Genomic DNA, 26,522 nt, shown 5'->3' with positions numbered 1-26,522 from the left:
GACAGGGACTGCATTTTATTTTTGTTGCCGATACTGAGTATAGTAATTAGTCTTTATCGTAAATTAAATTAGTCCTCTCATACCTGGGATTCATGTGTCACTTTTTTTTTTCCATTCATTCTTAGTATTCTTAAAATTGGACAGAAAGTTTTTGTTTTGTATCTATTGTTTCACTTAATCCTGTTCTCCTTATCAAAATTCTGTAATATCAGTTAAGGTACAAGGTGATTTTAAGGCTGGTCTTCATAAGGATAAGAAATGTGTTTGGAGACTTTGACCTTGCTGTGGCAGTGAAGGGTACTCTCTGACCTGATCAGACTCTAGTGTAGCTTGGTTTCCTTTAGGATCTGTTTGCTGCTTTTTTTCTGAGGCAATGGTTTTAGGGTCTCTAGTGAAAAGGAATAGAGAGATGTTTAGCCATTTTTGTTTCTTTTATTGTATGGTTTTCATCAAAGGGAAATAATTTGTTTTATTTTTAATTATCAGGGAGCCAAAAGAAGGAGTTATGCCCATGGATGTTTCCATAATGCCATCCTTGCTCCAGATGAAAACCCCCACAGGCTGCACAGAGGTTCGACTCCCAGCAGAGGTCAGGCTTGTACCTTCTTCTTGCCGTGGACTGCAGTATGTCACTGGAGATGGACTGCACCTTCGGCTGCAGGCACATACAGAATTCAGCACAAGTGAGTCGGTTACCACTTCCGTTCTTCATTTACATTTTTGCAAGTAAACGAAGATATTTATTATTTAAGTTGAACTTTTCCCAGGTGAAGACTCCTTATCAGTTCCTGGAAGGGCTAGGAGAGAGAAGATCTGGGGTGTAAATAGCACTGCTATTTACTAGCTGTGTGCAGTTGAACTTGTCACTTAAACTTTCTGGGCTTTATTTATTTCTTTTTAGTGTTTTGCTTTATAAAAGTAGACTTTGTTTTTTAGAGCACTGTTAGGTTCACAGCAAAATCAAATGGAAGGTACAGAGTTTTCCCCTAGAATCCTTGTTTTTTTTTTCTTTTTTTTTTTTCTCCTTTAACTAAAATTTCCTGGCTCACAGTGGGATATGAAAATATGAAAATGAAATCAGATGGTAATTGTACAAGACCTGGTTGATCTTAAAGCATTGTATGGAAATTCATTCAACATACAGCTTACCTCATACTCTGTGCAATGGGTTGCTCTAAGTGCTGAGGACACGGTAATGAACAAGCTAGGGAAGGTCTCTACTCTCATGGAATTTAAATGCTAATGGGAGAGAATAGATACTGAACAAATAATTTATTGCATAGTGAGAAAAACATTATAGGTAAAGTAAAGCAAATAATGGGATGGGGGATGACTTAGGGTTAGCAGAGGGTAGGAAGTCAGGGAAGGCCACTTTGAGTAGGTGATGTTTGACCAGAGAACTGAATGATGAAAATTATCCCATCCATATAGAGACTGTTCCAAATTGAGCAGCACGTGAAAAGTTCCTAAAGTTGAATGTGATGCATAATTTAATTTTGATTGTCACTGTGACTGTTACAAACACAGTATTTTGTAACTGTATACAAAATTCAAATTACATTTTGATTCAGTAAGGACGTAGAAAAGTAAGTTTTGTAAGTTCTCATTATTTATTGAAAAAAATTGGTTTATTACATTTCTTAAAGTCTAAGTAGTATGCTTTGGAGGATTAAAATGATGTGAAAAGGGGAAACAGTAGAGTAAGTTTCACTCCTTTTTTGCCTAAGAGTAACTTTTGCTAAAGTTCTGGCTTAGCAAATAATAAATTTGATGGTAAGAGTTGGTTTTAAGAACAAGGGGCAGTGAAGCAAGATGTCATGGAGCTGAAGTGGCTTAGGATAAACACTGAGAATGACAGTTGAAATAATCATGGAAAGGAAAATGAGGTGGAAAACTAGACTAACAGACACCCTGAGTATACTTAACACCGGGTCAAGGTAGTACTGGTTTCCAGGAAGAAGATGTGGGAGTTTATATCTTTGATGTCATTACCTTCTCCATTAGCAGCAATAACCATAGCAGAAATTTTGTGTGGAGTCTGTGAGCTGGGGAAAGACAGGCAAGAAAGCCTCAGTGTTGTCTAGGATTGTGGTTTGAGGGATAGAGGAATAGAGACCTGCAGGGAAATAGAATTGAGTTGTTGCCTACCCATGTTCTATAACTGTGAACATACAAATAGCAAAACTGAAATTAATTATAGGATGAAATAAATTGACTGTCATATGTTGGTTTGCATATTGTTTGTGTACATTGGTTTCCTATTTCTTTACACTTATAAAACATTTTATCTGAAAAGAAAAAGTTTCAAAGACCTGTTACATGGTGCATGAAAGGGTAAAGTAGATTCCTGGGCACTTAATTGCTTTAGTGCTTTCCAGATCATAGGTAGGAAATAAATATTTGATGAATGAATAAATAAATATCAGGTATATACTTGATGATATGAACTTGAATCAGATTGTACTGTAGGAAGTGACTTCAAATTTTTAGCATTTGGTTGTTTCAGGGATTGTTAAAAATGTGCTTTTCATAAGAACACCCTATTCAGGACAACCACAACAGACATCATGCTGATACACTATTGTGAGCATAATATAGGTAGGTTTGTGACCCAGCAATGGAACTGTCTACCTGGAATCTTCGACACCACTGGTGTTGGATTCAGCCCCAGAAGCATTGCTCTCCCAGGATCCCTCTGTATTTGAAAGTTCTGTCTTTTAAACCTGACCCAGTGGCCAGCAGAGGGTAGTATTTCCTTGAAAATTTGTTTATTGGTCTAGAAAGAACATTTTGTATGTCTTACCTAGGTCTCCTTTTTTTCACCTTAGTGCTATAGGAATTTGTGTACCCTTATAAATTAAACTAGAGTTCTTAATTGCCAAGGTTTAAATTTTCTAGCATCATTTTTTTTTGTCTTTAAAATATATACAAAGTAACCCAAACCAAATTCAACTTTCTTGCTTCTAATGGCTATGACCTCATTTCTTCAATTATGTTTTTATAGGCAAATATTTTAGTTTTTTTAATGAAAAAAATTTTATTTTCTACAAATGGAATAACAGAAACTAAGGGAGCATGCTGCCTTGTGCTGCTATTTCTCATATTGTGAAAAATACACATTTTCCCCATTACTTTCAACATTTTCTCACAGCTTTCATCAGAAATTGAATTTTGGTCTTGGAAGATTGGACTCTTCTTTGAAACTATAATGTTTCCAGGGACCTGCCCCAGAAAGACCAGTTTCAAGACTCATTTTGTTTGTATATCCTGGTAATGTGCCAGCATGGATATAAACCTTGTTAAAACCAGATTAAACATACATTTTAGGAGCTCTGTGTGCTAGCAGTCACACTGATGACAAACTACCAAAGGACAGCAGAGGAAAACTGAGCATAGCGAAGATCTGGTAGTTGGCTAGAGGTGAAGGAAGCAGGCCATCTTTACTCACCCCTGGTGCAGGTATTCATAGAATGAGAGCAGTAACTCATCCGTGTGTTATATGGGTAATCTAGGGCAATGCCTAGCTCTGAAACTCTTGGCAAATCTGTTGTTTTTGAAAACACTTCACAGTGTTTGCTTCTGGTTGAGTCATCTGGTAATACTAATTAAATGTGTATGTCTGCGTAGATCATAAACAGTGTGTATTGATGGTAATTTATTGTGACTAGTAAACCATTTAAGTATGCTAATATATTTGTTCCAAATCTCTAAGACTCGCTATTTCATTGATTTTCTTTAGAACTGATTTCAATATTTAATCAAAGCTTACAAGCCCAAGAATGTTGCACATTTTATTGCCAGTCCTGCGGTGAAGTCATAATAAGGGACAGGTAAGGAATGCAATTAATACTGATTAATTCTGTGCCTGGGAATATTTTTTTTTCTTTTTTCCTTTCGCTATTATAATTTTTGAAGTTAATTACCGAGGGAGCAGTGTATGCTCTTAAAATGAGAGCCAATGTAATGTCACTTTGAATAATATCAACCACAGACCTTGCCAGCAATCACAGAATAGCAGGCTCTTCTCACGGAGATAAAGGGGAACCACAGGATGCTGGCTGAGGCAGGATGATTGGTCTTGGTAGAGAAGCTGCGACAGGTTCCTGAAGCACCTCTCTTCTGAAGAGATGTGGGATCTATCTCATCTGTTTAGTCCCTCACAGTGATGAGTTAGGGTTTCAATGTGAAGTTTTCCACCTCACAAAGCTTGTGAAGTAGGACTTTTGATCTGAGCGATGATTTCTTTCTGTGCCTTTCTAAAAATCCATTTCCTATTTCCCCTGCTTATTAAACCAGAGCATACAAAGCACAAATTAACCTTTTCTCAGTGATTAGGTTAATCTTATAACCCATTCTCCTTGTGATGCGCTGCAATTACCCTACTGAGACGGGAAGGGCTCTTTTGCTTTTTCCTTTGCATTCCCAGGTCGACTTTTAAAATTATTACTGTTATTTTTGTCTTCTGAGGTCCTCCCATCAGCCTTGTTTTTTCCTGTGCACAAATCCTTCCCCCTGAGCTTTCAGCTTCTCATCATTTATGATCTGGAAAGACAGATGAAAACCTATTTACTGTTTAAAAATACTTAAAGAAGTACCTTGGAATTCTTTGATGGGTTTCCTGAGTCAAGTGTCTTGAGACTTATGAGTGAATGGATCCTTCATATCTGAAACCTCTCCTCTTCCAGTGCTCTGGTCTCAGTCATGTCAGCCTCTACCTGTGTCCTCAAGGTAGGAATCCTGTGGCATTGCATTGGGGTCTTCCTTCTTCCAGTGTAGTCATCAGCTACAGTGGCTACTTCCTTGGGAACCTCAGTCCACTTTCCTCCACCCCTCTGCCTTAGTCAGGGCCACTGTCTCCTCACCTAGTGACACCTGTTGCTAGCTTCTTGTCTGCTAACTCTTCCTCTGCTTTTGCCCTCCTCTGACCCATTTCTGCACTCTTGAGTGATTATTCTAAAATGCAGCTGTCTTCCCTGTTCAGACCCTACCATGGTCCTCTATTTTTTCCAGGATAAATTCCTTAAATCTTCAGCATGCCACATTAGTTCCTTTATGAGTTCACCTGTGTTTACCTCTCGACCTCACTTCAGCCCTCTTTCACCCTCCTTCCCAAAACACACCATTGTGTCTTACTCAAATTCTGTGCACAGTTCTGGAGATCAGCATGCAATCCCATAGTTTCTTTATGCTTTTCTTCACCCTGGGGCCTTATGGAAGCTACTCCTTCTTCTGAATGTACCCATACCCTGTCACTCCCTGTTTAGCCCCTGCCTGTACTTCAGAATTCAACTGGCAGGGCCTGTACTACTTGGAGTCTTCCTGAACCCTGGTTTGCTTTAGATGTTCATTTAAGGTTTATTTGCCCATTTTTACAGTTAAACTCTAGGCTCTGGGGGCAGGCAGGGAGAATCTTTTTGATTTTTGTATCCTTTATGCCACTGTTGAGAGTACAGTGTAGGCTAATGGCTAGCAGTACAGACTGAGAAGTTAGAATGAGTTGTATCTGACATTTATTAACTGCGTGACCTTGGACAAGTTATTTAATCACTCCATGCCTTAAATTTCTTTTTGAGAAAATGTAGATAACAATAGGCCTTACCTCATAGGGTTGTTGAGAGGATCAAATGATCATGTTTATAGCAATGTTTGGCACATTGTTAGCATTTATTATGTTAGCTACTGTGATAATTATTCTTATCATCATCATCATTCCTGGAATCAGGCACGGTGCCTGGTGAATAGTGTGCTCTTAATATAGTTTTGCTAGGTTGAATTGAATAAACCTCGGTGTGTTTATTTTGGTCTTCTACTAGCCTTTCTTGCTTGTTTTCTGATTCCTGGCAGCATCCCAGGTAGATGAGAAGGCACAAAGTTACTCCTGTAGGAGAGGTTATAAATGGACTATCCTCAGAATGATTATCTTGAGTGAGAAATGAGATGGCTTCATATCTACTGAGGAGAGAGGAACGTATTTGCTCAGATTACGTAAGGGTTGAAGTTGCCACAGAGTGCTTGCTTGGTGACAGGCCCACTTTATCCTGAAAGTCCAAGAGATCCCGGTTTACATTGTTGTTCAGCCACAAATGTTGCCCTCCTCTCAGTCCATTTCAGAATTTGGCTTAATTCTCAGATGAAATTTCTGAAACACTGACTTCTATATCAGGAGTTAACCTGGAAGTTACAGTTAACTTTAATGAATAAGTTAAATTCAGCATAGCAATGTTTCCTGGTGCCACTTAGTGGCTATGGTTTGTTCATTATTGGCTAATATTTGTGCTTTACTGGAAAAGGAGGAGGATTTTGAAGATTCTAACCTACAGTGCCTGCTTTTCCTATCAGGAACTGTATTTTCTGTTTTGTTCAATCCTGTCTATAATCATGGAGTTGAGAACTAGAAGGACATGGAGGCTAACAATGAAGAATGCACACATTTTCCCTATCCCTATCTGCTGGGAAGCTGTAAGGGTAGAGGGGGAGCAGGAGAATGGAACTTGGGTTTGAACTCCAACCTTACTACTTAGGAGCTGGGGGGCCTTGTTTGTATCACCTCAGCACCTGCTAAAACCCACTTCCCAAACTTGTCAGGAGAGTTAGGGAGTATTACATACACTGTAATAGGTATATGGCAAGTTTTTTTCAATTGGTTTTAGAGACTCCTTCTAGTCTCTTTTCTGACTTGTGCTTATTAGCACACTAGCAAATTCTCTAGTTCAGTGTTTCAAACAGTTTTATTTCAGGACTCTCATTCATATAGTCCATATGCATCAGAGAAATGAATCACCTTTTTGATTTTCTCTGAGAAGATAAACAGTAGACTTCACTCTCACTTCATTTAAACAAGTCTTACCTGAAAGCCTTTTCATACCACATCTGTGAGCCTGGCCTGCATGTGCCTCTTGAGCTGCACAGAGAAATCTTTAGTAAGTGACTTAAGTCTTTTCTTACATCTCACTCTTGGGCAGCATGCCCTGTGACTCTGTACAACGAAAGGCTAGGCTTCTTCCAAGCTCTGCATAGAGATCTTGTGCTGACCATTGGTATCAATCAGGGTGGTCTTCTCACTTTGGTTTGGTTACTTGTTTTATGTGAGTGATAAGGACAATTCTTGTAGTCCTTAAATAAAAAACAAGGCCAAAGTTTCTCCAAAAGAGTCTGTATGTGCTATAACCAAAATCATATTATTGTAAATATCTTTCCCAGGAAGGTACTATGGACTCTGCTGACTGACTTGTAGTGGGTGCTCCTCTAGTAGGAGTAATGGGTAGAGTGAACATCTGCCACCAAGTCTTTTTTTTTTTTTTTGGCAAACATTGGTAACTTTTTATTCAAAGATTGTATATTTAATACAGAAATACAGAGACATCTTTCAGTGGGTTCTTATATACAACAAAGCATGTACCAAGCTTTCTTATCTTAGAATTAAGGCACTTTAATTTTCTGGGCAGTCTCTTTGTAAAATGAAGAAGTTGGATTAGATAAACTTGACAGAGTCCTATTGGCATGACATTTTCTCATTGATGAACCCCATAAAGTTGTACTTTGGTTTCCTGTGAATCATGATGATTTAGATAGTAAAAGGCTAAAATTGGTTCCTTTTTTTTTTTAACTTGATATCAAGCAAATTATGGAAATAAGATATAGGGACAATTTAACCAAATAAGATTCATTAATGGCTTTTAACATTTAATGCATGAGCACATGAAATCTGCTAATGAATGACATTTTTTTCTTTATTTAGGGTCATAAGCTCTGAGCTAATTTATTTTAGTTATTTGAAACTAATGCCTTTTTAAAAAAAATACAGTTCTCTAATTTATAAATAAGCCAAGTTTTTCTATAAAATTTGTCTAATTGTATAGTTTTTTAATTTTTCTCTTGTTAAAACTAAACAGTTCACAATATCAATCAATAATAATAAAATTACTTTGTGAATAGTCTAAGAAACAATGAAGTGGTCATTGTGTTTGAATTGTTATGGTTTTTAGAAATAAATTCATGTCAGACTTGAATGACATTAGTTAACACAACAGATTTTCAGACCCAGCCCTTTTGATTGTCAGACCATTTTGAAAGGAGTATTCTCCTGGGGTCTCTGGAATAGTACAACCTTTCCACCTGTACCTGCACACTGGGTTTCAGTCCAACATTCATGAGGGCATTGAAACTTTGGGAGACCAGCAGAATGAGCTTTATGGAAGCAGGAGATGATTGATTTTCAAACTGCTTGGTTGGTCCTCTTGGCACACCAACTGTAATTGTAGCCTGAAAATAACTACTTCTGTGAGTGAAGTTACTTTTTTAGTGAATGAAAACAAAGCAATTAAAAAGTGCAGAACTGGGGGTGTAGCTTAGTGACAAAGCATATGCTTAGCACAGAAGCCCCTGGGTTCAATCTCCTGCACTAAAAAAAAAAGGCAGAGCCCAAACTGGATTATTGGCAACATTGTATAAACTTTTGGAATAAAATTACTATACTTTTAAAATCTAATCATACTATATAATAATAGTGTTAAAATGTAAAGCTAGTTTTAGAGGATTCATGGCCTACTAGTTGGAGAATGTCACCTGAATTTATATAAATTCCAATAGTCATATTTTGAGTTTTAGATGTTTAATGTTATTTTTTAAAATTTTATATATATTTTTAGTTGTTGATGGACCTTTATTTTATTCACTTATTTGTATGTGGTGCTGAGAATTGAACCCAGATGCTAGACAAGCACTCTACCCCTGAGCCACAAACCAGTCTTGATGTTATTCTTAAGACCCTTAATGTTCACTTGGTTTTAATCCATCTATAAAAGCCCTGTTACTACTATTGTTATGATCACTAACTAATGATTGATTTTAAAGGTAAAGGACATTATATATATAATATATATATATGCTTAAGTATCAAGTAAAACATCATTAATTAGTAGAATTTATTAAAATTGCATAAGTTATTTTCTAAAAGGTTATGATGACGATGCATTAAAATAACTAGCAAATTTTATTTTATTATGAACATATGTTGTTCATCATAAGCTCTTAAGCTCAGAAAAAAATTAAGAAATCATTTCACTTTTTTTCTTAGCTCCAGATGTTTTTTTACCTAAACTACCTTAAAAAAATGGTATCTATTTTATTTTGAAGGTTCTCTCGGGAAGTAGATCATATCAAAGTACATTTTTCAGGGTTTTGGATAGATATACTTTCAGTAGAGTTGTGATTAAAATACACCTTTTGTTCTTTAAGGTTTTATGTTTTTTTTCAAAACATCAGAAAAATTTCTTTCTGTTATAAAGATTCTTTTATCATTGCAATGACTTGGAAATTAGGCACTTTCTTGCTCCCAATGTCTTATGTAGATGGTTAAAGGATGCATTATGACTTTTATTCAATGTGATATGGGGTCAAGTTAAGTTTGAAATCCCATACTTTCGGGCTGGGGATGTGGCTCAAGCGGTAGCGTGCTCGCCTGGCATGCGTGCGGCCCGGGTTCGATCCTCAGCACCACATACAAACAAAGATGTTGTGTCTGCCAAAAACTAAATAATAAATATTAAAAATTCTCTCTCTCTCTCTTTAAAAAAAAAAAAAGGAAATCCCATACTTTCTGTTAATGTGCATTGAGTCTCCCAAATCTCTATAAAAGCATTTTCATTTCTTTGATCACATATGGAATTTTTGAAGGTCTGTTTATTGGCCCTACAAGAAGAATGTCAGGAGACAGAGAGGTTTTTATTATTATTATTATTATCATCATTATTATTATTATTATTTTAGTTGTAGTTGGACACAATACCTTTAATTAATTTATTTATTTTTATGTGGTGCTGAGTATCAAACCCAGGGCCTCACAGTTGCAAAGTGAGCACTCTATCACTGAGCCCCAGCCCCAGCCCCAGAGAGTTTTAATGATGGAGAAGATCCGGGATCCTATTCAAGCCTTTACTCTTAACAGGCAAGTTATTTGCCTTCTTTCTTCTTGGCAAAAATCACACTCTGACCTGTCACTTCCCTTCCCAAAATACTATACTGCTTCCCATGTGTCTATAATACGGAGTTCTACCCATTGGCATGGTATATGGCTCCTCAAATAGTCCACCACCATCCCACCTCCCCAGTTTCCTCTATTGCTATTCTGCATTGCTAGCACAGGGAATATATTCTAAGGGAAAAAGTTTAATTTTGGAGCCAGGAAGACCTGGGTTAAGATCCTGGCATCAGTCATCACCTCTGATTCTGTGAACTTGTGAAGATTATGTAACAATCTTAGCCTCACTGTTCTTCCCTGTAAGGGAATGGTAATTCTTCTGTCACAAAATCGTGAGCATTAAATGTACAGTGCTGTGTGTAAACATTCAGACTAACAAAACTACCACAGGACACATTTTTTCCCAGTTTGCCAACAGGGCAGTATCAAGAAAACTTCTCAGCAAGGGCCATACAGCAGTTCATACAAGTGACAGCTCACATACAAGAATCTGAGGACTCTTGCCTGCCTACAAGACACAGTTTTAGGTACAAATCACATGATCACATCAGGCAAGTGTATTTGCTGCCCTGGCAGACAAAGTCTGTTATAAGAACTCTTTGGCTAGTTTCTAGGGTTCCACAAGAGAATGCATTCAGGGAAGCTCAAAGCATGGCGTTCTTATTAGATCTTCATAGCACTTTCACAAATTCTTACCAGTCCAGATGCAATTTACCAATCAAGGATCATTTTTACTGTAAGCTGTGTTGCCTAGCAATATATTTGATGCCTAGGATCTTACCTGGTTTCCAGGGTAACAGAACTAGGTGGTTAAACCAAAGATCAGATTCTCAAGCAGCAAAGGGAAGAGTTTGTTAACCCTTTCATCCCAGTATGCAGTAGACCCAGCCAGAGGTCTCACACATTATAATTATCAAAATATGCTAGTTCATTCCATCAACAAAAAGGAAATGTTTTGGGCGGTAAGAATATAGTGGTAATGTAAAAAGATGCAGTGTCTGCCTTCATATCTTTTCTTCCATGATGCTGTATATTTCTTCCACTGTCTGTAGAACTTCTATATATCCTTTAATGGCCAGCTCAGATGTTATTTCTTTTCTAAAGCTCATATAAGTCTACTTTCCTAGCACTTTGTGCAAATTGCCCTGAATTCAAGGATTGGTTTTGGGTGTCCTGAATGCTCTACATCAAATGTGGGTTATGTGTACATGTGAAAATGTATGTTTGAGGAAAGGGGCTAGTGCTTTCATCAAATTTTCAAAGTAATCTATACAACCCCTCCCCACCCCCAAGAGTTTGGAGTCCCATCACTCTATTATAAGCACGTTTTGCATGTGGCTTTGTTATTTGCTTATAGGTCTATATTTCCTATTGGAATGTGAGTACCTTAAGAAAAAGGGGATTTGAATGACTGATTCACAGTAGACTCAAGGAAATGCATGTTGAAAGAATCACTTCTCAATATCCTCCATATGCCCAGCAGCTTGAAGGATGCCAATGGTGCAGCATATCCTATTTTGAAAGGGAAAGTTCTTCCTTAAACTAAAATCAGCCTTTCTTGTTTTTGCCTCTGTCCTCTAAAGTTATAAGTGAAATGTCTTCCCTCTTTTAAGCTGAATTGCCCTTTTGTGATACTTACAGTTGATTGGGAGACAAAAGAGAAGGTTAACATAAGGGAATTATTAAAAAATATATATATATATATTTATACATACACATATATATATATACACACATACATATATATAAATTTAATTTAAATCTCAAATACACAATCACAGCTCAAATATTTTAACTTGAAACTTCTAAATATACATTAATTTACTAATGTTTTACTAGGGGAAGAAACTGCAGATAACCCCTGAACCAGATGATTAAGATTAATATCATCAATGAAAGTCATGTTGATATAATATACCCTGTGATATAATATAATGAGAAGGATACCTCACCTTTGTGGAATTCTTTCTACAAACCTATAATTCCACTGTAATCATAAGACAAGATCCAGCAAATTCACATGGAAAGATATTTTATAGAATGCCTGACAAATACTATTGAAATATATCAAGATCTTGAAAAATAAAGATTGAAAAACTGTCACAGATTAGGTGGAAAAACTGGTGTAATCCAGATTAAAGTCTGTAGTTCTGACATATCTATCATGGTTATATAAAATATTGACATTTTAGAGAAAGACGGGTACAGTATATATGGGAAGTATCTGTACCATCTTTGTAATTTTTTATTAATCTAAAATTATTTCAGAAAAAAATTTATTAGAGTAATAGAAGAAATCACAGAAGAAGGTGTTAGGTGATTTAAAACTTAAGACATATAAACCAAATTAAAAGACAGTAATACTGAAAAGATATTTATAACAAATGATAGACAAAGGGATAATAAAATAGTAGAATATATTTTAAAAATCAATAAGAACATACTATTGCTTCAATTGGAAAGTACTCTGATTGCAATTCACAGGAGAAACACAGTGGCCAGTCAATATAAAAACTAGTTCAGTCTCACCAGTAATTTAAGAGTTGTCAATAAAGCAGTATTGAAAATATTTTTACTTGTGCAAAGACAGAAAAAAAATGATTCAAATAAGAAGAGGATAAGTGAAAGGATTATAAATCGGTACAAACTTTCTGAAAAGGAAGTCAACAAATGGGTATTAAGCTTAAAAATACGCAAATCATTTGTGCTTACAGTCTTCCACTGATAAGATTTTTTTTCCCCAAGGAATAATCAGACATGTACATAACTTTTCTAACAGGAGTATTCATCACAGGGTTATTGATAATAAAGAACTCAAATCTTACATATCCAACAGCAAGAGAATGATCTATAAAGTTTTGACAAACCTATAGAATAGAATATTATAATCATTATGAATCATAGTATAACTAAATAAAACAAAAGCAAGATACAGTTTGTATGTATTCTCTGATCCCAGACAATGTGTGTATATACACAAATGTATCTCTTGAAAGGGTGGTAAAGAAATACACATCATGTTAAAAAGTAGTTACTTATCTTTGGGTAGTGAGAAAAGGATGAATTTTGTTTTCTTTATACCTCTTTGCATTTTCAAAATCATCCTAGAGTGAGTATATATTACTTTTATAATTGGGGGGAAATTGACATTGCAAGCATGTGGCTAATGAGTTTCTTTCATCTTTCATGCTGATTTAATTAAGAAAATGTTAGTTCCATTTTGTGCTGTGAAAAATTGTTTTTCCTCTTTCAACCAGGAAGCTTCTCAGGATTCTCCCACTGCCGAGTGAGAACTGGGGAGCTCTCGTTGGAGAGTGGTGTTGTCATCCTGACCCCTTTGCTAATAAGCCACTTCATCCAAGAGAGAATGACTGTTTTATTGGAGACTCTTTCTTCTTGGTGAATATAAGAAATGATTTGTGGCAGGTAAGACCTGAACCATTCCCAGTTGAGATGTGCTTTTTTCTGTAATCATTTTAAATTAGTAAAATATCTTTTCAGTCATGCTAACTTAGATATTTGCTTAGATACCCATTTCCCCAATCTTCTCTTAATTCAAAGTGTGTTAAAGAAACTGTTCTAAAGGCTCAAATCCATTATTTTCAACTGCTTCTGTCCTCTAGCTCTGCTCTATTGATTTAAGAAGAGTCTTATGCAAAAGCACATACATGGGCTGGAGGAGCTGGAGAAGAGAGCTTCTTCATGCAGATTTAGGAATATTACCATTTTATAAACCAAATGCCTTACTTTCTTGTTTTGGATAACATTTCATAATCTGTGTGCATTTGAATCTCAATAGTCTGATTTAAATTAGAAGTGTACCAGGATATGTACCATACAATTAGATTCAGGGATTTTACTGAGTTTGCCCATAGTCTAGGCTTCTGCTGATGTTATAAAAGCAGATTCCATCAAGGAAAAAGAGGAAAATGAAAGAACTGGGGAATGGAAATCAGGATTATGCTGTAGTGTTTAAGTTGGTGCTTAACAGCATGACGTCAGAATGGCCCTTGCTAAATAATTTGCATTAGGAAGAAGACAGTTTCCTCTCATTGCAGAAAATGAGTGGTTTACTTTATTTTAAAAGAAAATCAGTAGCATTGACTTGGCCCTTGTGAGGAATCATTCCCCAATAGCCAGTCAATACAGATATGATTTAAAAAGTAAAGAAAATCATTGGTAGAGAATCCTCATTTCAACACCTGATTACTAGTAAGAACAAACATATTGTATTTTAAATTTCACTGCCTCGTTTAATTTTTGTAATCAGAACTGACCTGCTACAGGAAACATATAACACTCAGACAACAACTCTCACATTATAAATTAGTTTATAGAACTATTTTGAAGGAAATTTGTCAAATATCCAGATTAAGTTGTTGTCAGTTATAAGTAATTAAATGCCTCATGTCTCATCACAAAAAGAAATCCCTTTATGTAAATATGGTTTGCTTTAAATTGAAGCACTTTAACATTCTGTATTTTTAAAAGATAAGTGGTAAGAAGTTAATATAAAAGTTATAATTACATTTAAGATGATTCTATTAAATTTATGTTTTACTCTAAATATACTTACTTATTTTACATGTTTTTCATTTTTATGAATAAACTCTACATCTTAAAAATATTTAGAAGAGGTGAATGGAAAAAGAATGGAGAAAGATTAAATAAGAGAAGGCATGTTTCCCTTTTTAGATACTCCTTATTCTGTGCTGAGAAATGTTCTTCACATTTACATTCTCGTTAGTTATGTGATGCCACTTACAAGTATTTCTCTTCATTGTAAACAGCTATCTTATAAATTGAAAGAAGATTCTTCATATTTAGACACTACAGGTTTTGTTATCAAGGACAGTATGGGAAATTACTATCATGACAAGCTGCAGTTGACAAGATTGTTTTCAAGTTGGTCTGGATGGAAGTTTCTCTTTAATTGCATATTGTAGCAGTTGAAAGAGTGTGCCTGTGACCAAAATAGTAACATAAATTTAGAGAGACTGCTTAAACAGTGCTCTCAAGGCTCCTCTGGGAACAAGGCTGCTCTGTGCTATTGAAAACCTATTTCTCATATCACCCAGTCTAACCATCTAGCAGGGGTTTGAAATGTCACATGGTGATACAGCATCCTAATGGTATCTCTTGGGAAACATTTTTTTTGGCGAGACAATATCAAGGGTCCTTAGAAATTGAAACAACACAAAGGAAAATAAAAATGAGGATAGGAGGCTAATCCACCTCTCTGAGCAGCACTGCCATCTCTCAGATATATTGATTTAATTAGTCCCCAACAATGTCTTTCTTTGAGGTTTGCTCTGTAGAGTTCCCACACTGTTAGGCTGTTTTATTACACAACTTGCTTTATTATTTCCTTGAACCGTAGATCAAGAAAAATGCATTACAAAGCAGAGATTCTCTTTAAACAAAATTAACATGCTAGAAAATCTTAATTAAAAAGATCTGATTTTAAAAACAGCACATAGAGCCCAACATTATTTTGTTCCTTCAGCACCCTCTTGGAGTTTACAGAATCTTATATGTGCCTCCACTGGTGTGGCAGGATGTGCTTCTTATTTTCAAACAATTTCTGCTGAAGATTCTCCTATTCCTGCAGTTTGGTTGTCATCTCTTGTACTATTTTTCCCATGTACCAACATACTATCAGTTTTGTCTATTGGAATAGGAGGACAAAGATGGCATCTCCACCTTTTATAAAATTCATATTATTTAAAACTTTGAAAATATAAGCCAGTATAGCCAGTATATGGTAGCTCACTCACATCTGTAGTCCCAGACATAAGGGAGGCTGAAGCAAGAGGATCACTTAAGTCCAGGAGTTCAAAAGTTCAAGGCCAGACTGGGCAACATAGTAAGAGGCCATCTCAAAAAAAAAAAAAAGAAAGAAAGAAAAAGAAAAAGAAAAAGAAAAAAGTATAGCTAGACTTATAACTTCATTCTGTTTAGTAAAAAACAAAAAAGAAAAGCAACATTGAACTTTGATTATACTATTACTTATAAGTATAACCAACAACTTTATATTTTTATTCATTCTTGGGGTACTGAATAATAATTTATTAGTTTTGGTAATTTGTTTTATTAAATTCGTAAGTGAATCTTTTGTTTTCTTAGAAAAATATGTTGGTGAAGTTTGTAAACATTCACAAGGATAAAAAGAATAATATTATCACCTTCAATATGCCAATTGTCTTGACTTAAAAGTGGGTTTTTTTTTTGTTTTGCTAAAGTGTTTTTAAAGCAAAATCCAGTATTATGTGGTCTCATCCCTGTTTCTAAATGTATGTCTAAAAATACAGATTTTTTTCATAAATCATACTGTCATTATCACACCTGATATTAATAAATGATAGAATATCAGGCCCTGACAAAATTTCTTAATTGCCTTAAGAGTATCTTTTATGCTGGCCACGGTAGCATATGCCTATAATCCTAGAAGCTCCGGAGGCTGAGGAAGGAGGATCTCAAATTCAAAGCCATACTTGGCAACACCAAAGCGCTGAGCAGCTCAGTGAGACCTTGTCTCTAAATTAAATACAAAATAGGCCTGGGGATGTGGCTCAGTGGTCAAGTGCCCCTGAGTTAAATCCCTAATACCCTGTTCTCTGCAAAAACATCTTTTACTATAGGTTTATTTGAATGAAGATCCATTAATTTGGTTGTTTGAGCTAATTTGCTTGTTATTGATCAGATTTTTGTTTTTTGCTTATGTGTGGTACTACATATTAAATATAGAGGCTCTCTACTACTGAGCCACACCCCCAGCCCTTTTTATTTTATTTTGAGATATAGGATCTTGCTAAATTATGAAGGCTGGCCTCAGACTTGCAATTGTCCTGCTTTAGCCTTCCAAATCACTGGGATTATAAGGATTTCAGGCATGCGCCACCACACCCAGTTAGTTGTTGATCAGATTTTAAGATTCTGATCACCCATGTCTGATAAGGGTAGAATCTTATTTTAAAAACAAACACACAAAGAATAAAACACTTTGCCTGCTTACTTGAAAGACAATGGGAAATATTATGTGAAAACAATTATAGATGAACTGCATAATAAAGCACCTGACAGTTTTCTGCTTTGAATAGAAAAATTCTTTCTTCACAAATTTTGCTGTACCAATACCTGATATTAGGTTTTAGTAAAACGTTTACATTTTTTGATAAGATTTAATGAATATGGTCAAATTCCACTTGTATAAAATAACATCCTTTAAAAATTATTTTCAGCACCTCTTTGGAACTGTATAGATAGATCTTATTGTAAAAAGCATGAAACTGCCAGAAGGTCTGCCTTTACAATTGAGCATACTGGCTATCAGGGCTCTCTTCCTGGAACTGAGCAAACTGGTACCTTCCTTTGTTTCTGTCTGTTCCTCAGAACAGACAGAATTTGTCTCAATGACACTATCCTATCACTCATCTTGGCCAGACTCTGCTTCTGCTATGTGCAATGTGCTGGATGCAAGGTTATCAGTGCCCTGGCCAGGGATGGTACTGTCCCTGGGCCCCACCTGGTGTACCTTGATAAATATTTGAGCCAGGTGTGAGCTGATTTAAAGAGTTCATATTTGCTTGTTTCCTCAGCAGAGACTTTTAGAGAAAGACTGGAGAATCTGTGCAAATCCTGTGGCTAGACCGGGGAAAAATAGGATATGTTTTTTGTATTATCATAGATTTCTTCAGCATATGAAAGGATTCATCTCAGGAATCATTGGTATGGAAAAGAGCTGGGGGGTATTTACGGATTTTCACTATAACATGATTTTGAGGCTGGGTAAAAGAGTGAGTCAGACATATAGACCCCAGTATAAGTTGTACAATTGCTTTCGACTATTTGACTTTTAACTAAAGTAAGAGATATATTTTTACATCAGTGTCTGATCATGTATACATTTATGCACACACACACACACATACACACACACATGCATGTGTACGCTATATAAACACACTGTAAGTAAAAATTTCTTGAAGTAATACCTATCTGATGTTTGAAGCAGTCATGCTTTCTATTCAGCATTTTTAAAGACAAGCTATAACCCATGGAATTAATTCCATGAATTGATTCCCACTAATGACATATGACCTGTAGTTTGGAAAACACTGAGCATAGTGCTTAAAAGCATAAGCTTTATTATCTGGATTCAAGCATAAGCTCTCTCAGTTACTAGCAGCTTGTCTATGGAACTAAATTTAAATGTGCATCTTATGCAACTTGTCAGGAAATATTCATTTATACCAAGGAAAATTACTTGTACTTAAATTTATACTGATCCACTAACTTATTCCATTAATTAATACATATATTATTCCATATCAGAGAGTCACTGCCCTTCTCACTTCACCCTACACTGTTCTGCAGTTTTCCAGAAGGGATGACCTTATGTCCAGAGTTGCAGAGTTCTTTTTCCTTGACCATTTCTTCAAGATGTGTGCCATGTTGCAGTATATCTGGGTGGGAGGGATGTTGTATGGCTTTAACAGAGCTATTACTATGTATTTGAAAAGGAGCATTCTTTGTTTACAAATTTGGTGAATGCAAACTAATTAATATGTATCCTACATAATGAATTTGAATTTTTGAAGTCTAAGAAGTTTTGAAATCTAAGAATGCTCCAGGAATTTGTCTCAATGACACTATTCATCCTTCTGGTTATAGTGCATATCTTAAATGGAAAAAAAAATAGAATTGTATGAACAAGTTAGATAATTTTAACTTCTGAATTATGGGAGGCTATGAGTTATAGGTTACTTACACATAAATTACACTCATTAGGAGTCAAAACAATATGAGTTCAAATTCTGATTCTTCTGTATTCTATACACATGAGTGGGGGCAAGTCATTAACTCTCTCTGCCTTTGTTGCCCACCATCTGTGGATTTCAAATTATGGCTATTTGGAAATAGTTTTTAGAAATGTAAAGTGCTTCTTGTTCAGATTATTGGCAACATTTGGATTATCAAGAAGTGGCTAGGTTTGAAAAAGCCAATGTGTGCATTCTATCTTAAGGCAGAAAAAGGAAATTATCTCTGTGCATGTGAATTATGCACACAAGCTAAATGCATTCCCAGTATTTAGTAGAGGGCAGAATAAAATGTAAAGTTCAATGTATACTCTGGGGACTATGTTAAAATTATATATTCCTTTTAAGGAAAGCTGAATGACATTTAAATGACATTTTTCTGTTCTACAGGAACCAAAAGCAAATACCAAAGTAATTTGTAAGCGTTGCAAGGTAATGTTGGGAGAGATCATGTCATCAGGTAAGAATTTCATAAACAAGAAGCCAAAATGATTACCTTCTTTTTTAAAAGCCAGAAGGAGATTTTATAAAAAATACATAGAAAAGATACATGGATAATAATATATTTTATAGAATTGGTGCTTTTTAAAATAGAAAACAATTAACATATCATCCAATATGTACAGAAGTTTGTATATTTTATGTGCGTATTGTATTGACTTTTAAGCATTGAGAAGTTGGGTCATTTTCAATGTTTCTTATCTTCTTTATAGTATAAAGCAATAGTACAAAGTTTGTACTTGGATCTATCTTAAAGAAATTGGATCCCTCTCCTCAGTACAACCTGACAGTTAGAAGAGTTGGAGAAGTTACTTTTCTTGGCTGCCATCTGCCTCAAGGCTGTATTTTGGGGCTGGAGGTGGGAGAGGACATATTGAAATTGAAGAAACCACATTCTGAGTTTTATACTTTGTTCCTTATTCTTTTTTCCCAATGGTGTTAATTATATTTTATGTAAACTCTATGTTATACTACTTTAAATATAATAATGAAAATCCTGATAATTAAAATGCTGTTTAAAGATATGGTTTAAAATGTCTAGAGAGTTACAGCATTGCTGTGTTAACTTTGCAGGTGAGGAATAATCACTTTTAATTTAATTAGTTAGGAGATATAATGTAAGTGAGGCTATTGTACTTAAAGGAAAGCAGATGGTGGTATATTTTGTTTGTTTAAATCATCAGAGTCTTTTAAGTAATTACTTGTTCAAAGTGAGCAGAAAAGGATGCTATCCTCAAAGTCATTTTTGGAGAATGAAAACAAGCCTCACAAGAAACTCCTTAGAAAACTTAAGGTTTCCAATTTAAGGTTTTTCAATAAGATGAATTGATTTTTAAATTCTTTTCTTTCCTCCCCGAGGAGGTCCAGTTAAAACGACAGTTTAGGAATACAAAGATGTATATCTACAAAGACGAAGAGAAATGGAGAGGAAATGATAATAATATAAATAGGACATAGAAGCAAATTATTTAGGAGCATGCTTAGCAGTTCCTCAACGACAAGGATCATGGAGTGCCCTAGTAGTGGAGGGAGAAAAGGGAAATACTAACACTGAGAAATGTTACAACAATAAGGATGAAGTTTCCAGAAGGGGAAAAGCAATTAGTGTATAATATATTAGGAATTAGGAAAGCATGGAAATTTTTAAAAGTAGAGCTGAAAGCTAGAAGACAATCAAGCAATGTCTTCCTAATTTGAGGGGGGAAAAAGTTCACCTGGAATTCTCTACAAAATCAAATCATCAGTCAGATGTGAAGATTATTTATTTATTATCTTTGTTATTTTATTATTTTATTTTATTTATTTATTTTATTTTATTATCTATTTTGGAGATAATAAGGTTTCAAAACAGACTTAAAAGGTATATTTTCCTTGGAAATCTATCATTCCTACGGGGGAAAAAAATGAGGGATTCAACCTAGAAAGGGATGATATGAGTTTGGGGAAATAGGCTATCCAATATAGAGGAACAAGGTAAGAAAGGCCTTGAGATGTATAATTGTACCACAGAAAAACAGCCTGATTGAAGTGAGGAGAGAGAGGGGATTGTAATAAAGACTTTTCCCATCTCCCATCATAAATAAAATTTTCCACATGTAACAAAGTAATGTTGATATTATTGAGACAAGCCATTTCATTATATGGGAAGAATTACCTAAAGTTGCTTGGAAAACTAAACAAATGAAAAAAAGAAGCAATTGTTTACTACAATAAAAACACAAGGTAGAACAAGAAAGGAAAACATGCCAGGATATCATTTTTGGTCATAGTAATGTAAATACTGGATATTCATTTAACCATACATTATGATGTTATTCATAAGTATATCAGAATATATGAGTGTGTGTATATGAGGTGGTTTAATAGAACTACATCCACATCAACTCAAAATCAATAGAATTCCACTTCCCAAAATGGTGGTGGTAAGAGGATGGACAAATCTGTACCACAAAAAGCAAGCACAAACTGAACAAGTTAAACAAATTATTCAATATCAATATTATGGCACTGGAAAATGAACGAAGTGAAACAACAATTTAGTTTGTGAGGGGAAAGGGGAAAAAAAACAAGGGAGAGAATTAAACAACAGCAGATGGGGTAGAGAGGGAAAATTAGAGGGAAGGGGAGGGGGGATAGTAGGGGATAGGAAAGGTAGCAAGATACAACAGTCATTAACATGGTATTATGCAAAAATGTGGATGTGTAACCGATGTGATTCTGCAACTTGTATTTGGGGTAAAAAATGGGAGTTCATAACCCACTTGAATCAAATGTATGAAAGATGGTATGTCATGAGCTTTGTAATGTTTTGAACAACCAATAAAAAAAAAAAAGAGAGAGACAGAAGGGGTGAAGGGCTCCCTGTGCCACTCTGAAAGGTCACTAATCCTATGCCCAGGGCTCTGCCCTAGGTCTTCATCACCTCCTCAAGGCCCTACCTCTTAATCAATATTTGATAAATAGTATGAGATTGACTTTGAAATATAATGCACAAAGGTTGTTAGAAAAAAAAAAAAGAAGTGTTTAGTCATGAAAAAATACTACTGCATTGGGAAAGAATGGCAAGTTTGTGATCTTTTGCCCACAGAGTAGGCCTTGCTGTCTCTTGCCTCCGGAACTTGGGCAGAGAAATCCTACAAATGTATTGTTTACAGGTGTTGAGTTCAATTCAGGGTAGGTGACAGAGAAAGTAGAAATTTAAGGGGGGGATATTTTGAAATCAAGGGTGATAGAAGGGCCAATACAATAACTTCTTCATACAAGTCTGGCTGACTACTGAACTCTGCATACAATAGGTGCCAGGAAGTATTTATTTTGTGTATTTTCAATAAGAATTGAAAACTTAGACCTGTGAATTTGCTGTGCCTTTGATTGCATTCCTTAATCCACAATCAACCTGAGCAACAGAAAGCACTTTTTTTCTGAGACACCTTAGTGGCAGTGGATACTCTAGAGAGCCAGACTAAACAAAATAAAACTTAGCAGTGACATTAGCAGCTACAAACTGTGGGGCAGGGGGAACATATTTCACAGTAAGTTCAAGCCAGTTAATTGACCACTAAACCATTAAACCAACAATCCTCAGAAGAACAAAACAAAATTCAGAGCTGCTACAAGATATTACATACATTTTCTTGCTTCTGTCTAAAAATTATGATATATGCAAAGAAATAGGAAAGAATGATTCATACTGAAGGAACAAAAAAGGATTGCATAGACTGAGTAAATACAAATGTTGTATTTAGTAGAATAATATGTTGAAGTAGCTATGTAAATATGGTAAGGAATTAAAAGAGAAAAGTCCTTGAATGAACAAATAACAAATATCAACAAGTTGGAAACTTCAAAGAAAAAGCAAATTGGTAATTTTAAAATTGAAATGTGTAATAACTGAAACTACAATTCAGTAGATGATCTAAACCACAGATTTGAGACAACAGAAGATAAAAAATTATTGAACTTTTAGATTAATACTCATTAACCAGTCCAAAGGAAAAATTCTGAATAGAACCTTAGATCTGAGGGACAATATCAAGTGTTACAACAAGTGTATAAGTGGACTCTCAGAAGGTAAGGAGAAAAAGAAAGGGTCAGAAAAATAATTACAGAAAAAACTGGCTTAAATCTTGGCAAATCTGGTGAAAAATATTAACTCTGGGATCTAAGAATTTCGGTGAACCCCAAGCAGCTAAACTTCTGATAATTAATGAGGAAGAGAGAATCTTGAAAGTTTGACAGGAGCAAAACAAAACATCATAAATAGGGATTTTATGATACAATTAAGGTGGATGTTTAAGGCAGCCTCAACAATGGCAAGGTGCTAAGCAACTCAGTGAGACTCTGTCCCTAATACAATATTTTTTTTAAAAAAAGGTCTGGCATGTGGCTCAGGGGCCAAGTGCCCTGAGTTCAATCCCTGGTACCCCTCCCATCAAAAGAAGACTGTCAACCAACCATACTGTATCCAGCAAAAGTGTCTTTAAAAAATAAAGATGTGCCTGAATAAAACATGTGTAATAATGTGTTACAAACAGACCTGCTCTAAAAAAAAAAAAAAAAAAAAAAAAATCTTAAAGGAAATTTTTCAGGCTGAAGCAAAAAGTACCAGATGGTAACTAGAATACTCAAGAAGGAAAAAAGAGCAGGGGAAGTGGAAAATATAAGGATAAATTACCACAAAAGCAGATTCAAAAGAGGTACACACAAAATTCAAGTCACATTTTTCTGCAGTTTGCCTGTTTTCTATAATTAGAACTTTTGTTTTGATTGCTTTGAGAAGGAAGGACAGAAATGAAAGACTACACAAGATGGGAAATTTAATGGGTGATTATCTCTACAAAAACATGAGATTCTAAAGACCATCCCCTCACAGTGAAGTGAGTTAGAAGGGGAACAGTCCTGTAGAATTATAAATAGGTATCAATTCCTGGGGTTTTTAGGGAATTTCAAATCTTGAATTCAGTGTGTTCTGACAGAATAGCAGGTACCTGGCAAAATCAAATGCATATCACCTCTGGAGGGAACACTTTCATTGGAAAAAAATTGTTATTCTCACAAATAACTTTTCAAGTACAGTGTTCAACATATAACCAGAGATAAATATGGACACAAGTTAGCAAGACTTCTATCAGTAAGAACTAACAAATATATCAGACAATGGAAACAAGCTTTTACTGGAATGATCATAAGTAAAATATAAAAGAATACTGCTTAGTATATTTAACAATGTAAAAGACATATTTAAAGATAGCACAATGAAAACGCAAACAATAACAGTATGTATCTTTGAAGAGGAGCCACAATGGAATTTCTAAAAACATGCTGTATTATAATTGATATTAAAAATTCAGAGACTGGTTTAATAGCAAAGCAGGTACAACTTGGAAAGAATTAATGGACAGAAGATGGATGAAAGTCTAGCCTCCAGACAGAGGAAAAGAGTGAAATACAGGCAATATTTGAACAGTTGAGAATTTTGTAAAAGTAAACAACAATCTACATATTCAAGAGGCACAATGAATTCCAATTCATCGAGGCCCAACTAAGAAATGAAAAGAAGTCTATACCTAGATACATCCCAGTAATACTGGAGAATGAAAAGCCAAGAGAAAATCTTAAAAGCAACCAAAGAAAAATGACAGATAACCTTCAAACAAGCACCAGTAATGGAAATTCGAAGACAGTGGAATGATATTGTCAATGTGCACAAAGCAATAACCGTTAACCCTAGGACTTTATGTCAAGTGAAAGTATCCTTCAACAAAGAAGGCAAAGATAAATATGTTTTCTGAAAGACAAAAATTGGGATAATTTACCACTAGTGGCTTCTTGGTAAGAAAAATTCTACCTGTAGGCAGGTAGAAGAAAATGACCCCAGATAAATTTAAGAAAGATTGGTAAGAAAGTAGTTAGTATTTGGATGACATGAAATTAATATTAACTGTATAGAACAACAACAATAGTAACTGTGGGATTTAGATATATAATAATAAGTAAAGCATTTTAAATTTTTTTGCCCTTTTGTTATATTGAGTAATTGGAACTTCTTAAAAAATTACTAGGAATAATTTGACTTATTAAAGTTGTTAATTCTTTAATTTGGCCTATTTAAAACATGCATGTAATTCTGTTGCCAAATATACAATTATTTAATTCATCCTTAACTTTTAGACAAATTAAAACAAATTTTAATTTGTTTTCAGCATTTTTCTACTAATATTATTATGATCATCTTTATAGATAAATTTTTACACATTTTTACCACTGAGCTACATCCCCAGATTTTTTTATTCTTTTTTTTTTTTTTTTGAGACAAGGTTGTGCTAAGTGGCTAAGGATCTTGCTAAATTGCTGAGGCTGCCCTTGAACTTGTGATCCTCCAGCCTTCCCATTGCTGAGATTACAGGTGTTTGCCATCACACCCAGCTAAAATAATTCTTAAGTATTTAATTATGGTGTCAAATATATATACAAAAGTTTAGGCCTTTTGCTTCTAAGAAATCTATCATCTTTAGTTATGATAGCATATCCATTTCTTATAAGCCCATCTGGTACTACACCTTATCATTTAAAATAGTTTGATGCTAAAAAATACTTGTTTTGATTTGGATGTCCCTCGTTAATAAAACATTTTTAATGGATTTTTCTAAAGCAACCCAAAATGGTTATTGAATATCTGGCCTACTGTTTACATAAACTAAGTAATCAGATAAACAGCTTTGGTGAGAACTGTACATGGATAGAGTCAGTGACATTCTGAGTAAATACTGCTATCAGGATTATATATAGCATCTGTGCATGGGCTTTTGGATTCTACAACTGAAAAGTCTTTTTCACTGCCTTTCAGATTTGTGGCTAATCAGTAGAAATGAGGAAATCCAATGTCTAATTTTTATGTAAATGGGCTAAAACTGTGATGTGACTAATTTTTATAACCTTTTGTATGTGTGAACTGTTTTGCTGCTACAGATTCACATTTGAGCATGACATTCTAAACAGACACTGTGCTGTTTGATCTTAGAAATATCTTCTTGTAGTCATCAGTGCTTTTTCTATTGATACAAAATCATTTTGGAAAAATGTTTACTGAATGGTCATAATTGAATATTTAGTTTGGAATGTCATAATTTGGGACCAACACACCCACAATAAAAATATTAATATATTGGGAAGATTCTTAACTTTCTTTCTTTTTTTTTTTTTGTTTCTAGAAACCACTAAGTTTTATATGACAGAGATAATTATTCAACCATCTGAGAGAAGTTTTCCTATCATACCAAGGTACAAACAGCAAATTAAATTTATTATGTAATTTTGTAGGTACAATTGATTAAGAATTCATTTTTATTCATAATTTTCTTTATTTGGAAAGGGGAAATGCCTTAGAGAAAAGTTTTGAAATACTTGAGCCCAACTACACATATAAAAAATTTGAGGTTTTATTTCTTTATGTTTTGCTTATATGGTATATGTAAATATGTTCATATAAATCTTCTAATTCTGAAAGTTTTTTGTGCTTCTTTCTATGTTCCAGAGATTCAGAATTTTATAACATAATCATCAATCTTTTTCTTGGTTTTTTTTTTATTTTTATTTGTTTATTTTAGGTACTGGACATTGAACTCAGGGGTGCTTTATCACAGAATGAAATCTCCAACCTTTTTTATTTTTTTTATTTATATGTGACAGTGGAATGCATTACAATTCTTATTACACATATAGAA

At 34.7% G+C, this 26,522-nt stretch overlaps 1 protein-coding gene across 4 annotated transcripts in view; it reads left to right on the top strand.

Moving 5' to 3' along the window:
• Positions 1–26,522, top strand: part of UBE3D (ubiquitin protein ligase E3D) — a 152,195-nt gene that overhangs the window by 6,596 nt on the left and 119,077 nt on the right. For all 4 annotated transcript variants that reach the window (XM_081293634.1, XM_081293636.1, XM_081293633.1 and 1 more), the window contains exons 2-6: positions 487–683; positions 3,740–3,830; positions 13,237–13,405; positions 19,189–19,258; positions 26,010–26,079. In XM_081293634.1, coding sequence (XP_081149760.1) covers positions 487–683; positions 3,740–3,830; positions 13,237–13,405; positions 19,189–19,258; positions 26,010–26,079 — 597 coding nt within the window. The remainder of the gene's footprint in view (positions 1–486; positions 684–3,739; positions 3,831–13,236; positions 13,406–19,188; positions 19,259–26,009; positions 26,080–26,522) is intronic.

This window comes from Spermophilus citellus, assembly GCF_964194105.1.
Source record: "Spermophilus citellus genome assembly, chromosome: 5".
Classification (NCBI taxonomy): domain Eukaryota; kingdom Metazoa; phylum Chordata; class Mammalia; order Rodentia; family Sciuridae; genus Spermophilus; species Spermophilus citellus.
Note: the sequence above shows the minus strand (reverse complement) of the source record. Positions and strands in the feature narration are given on the sequence as shown.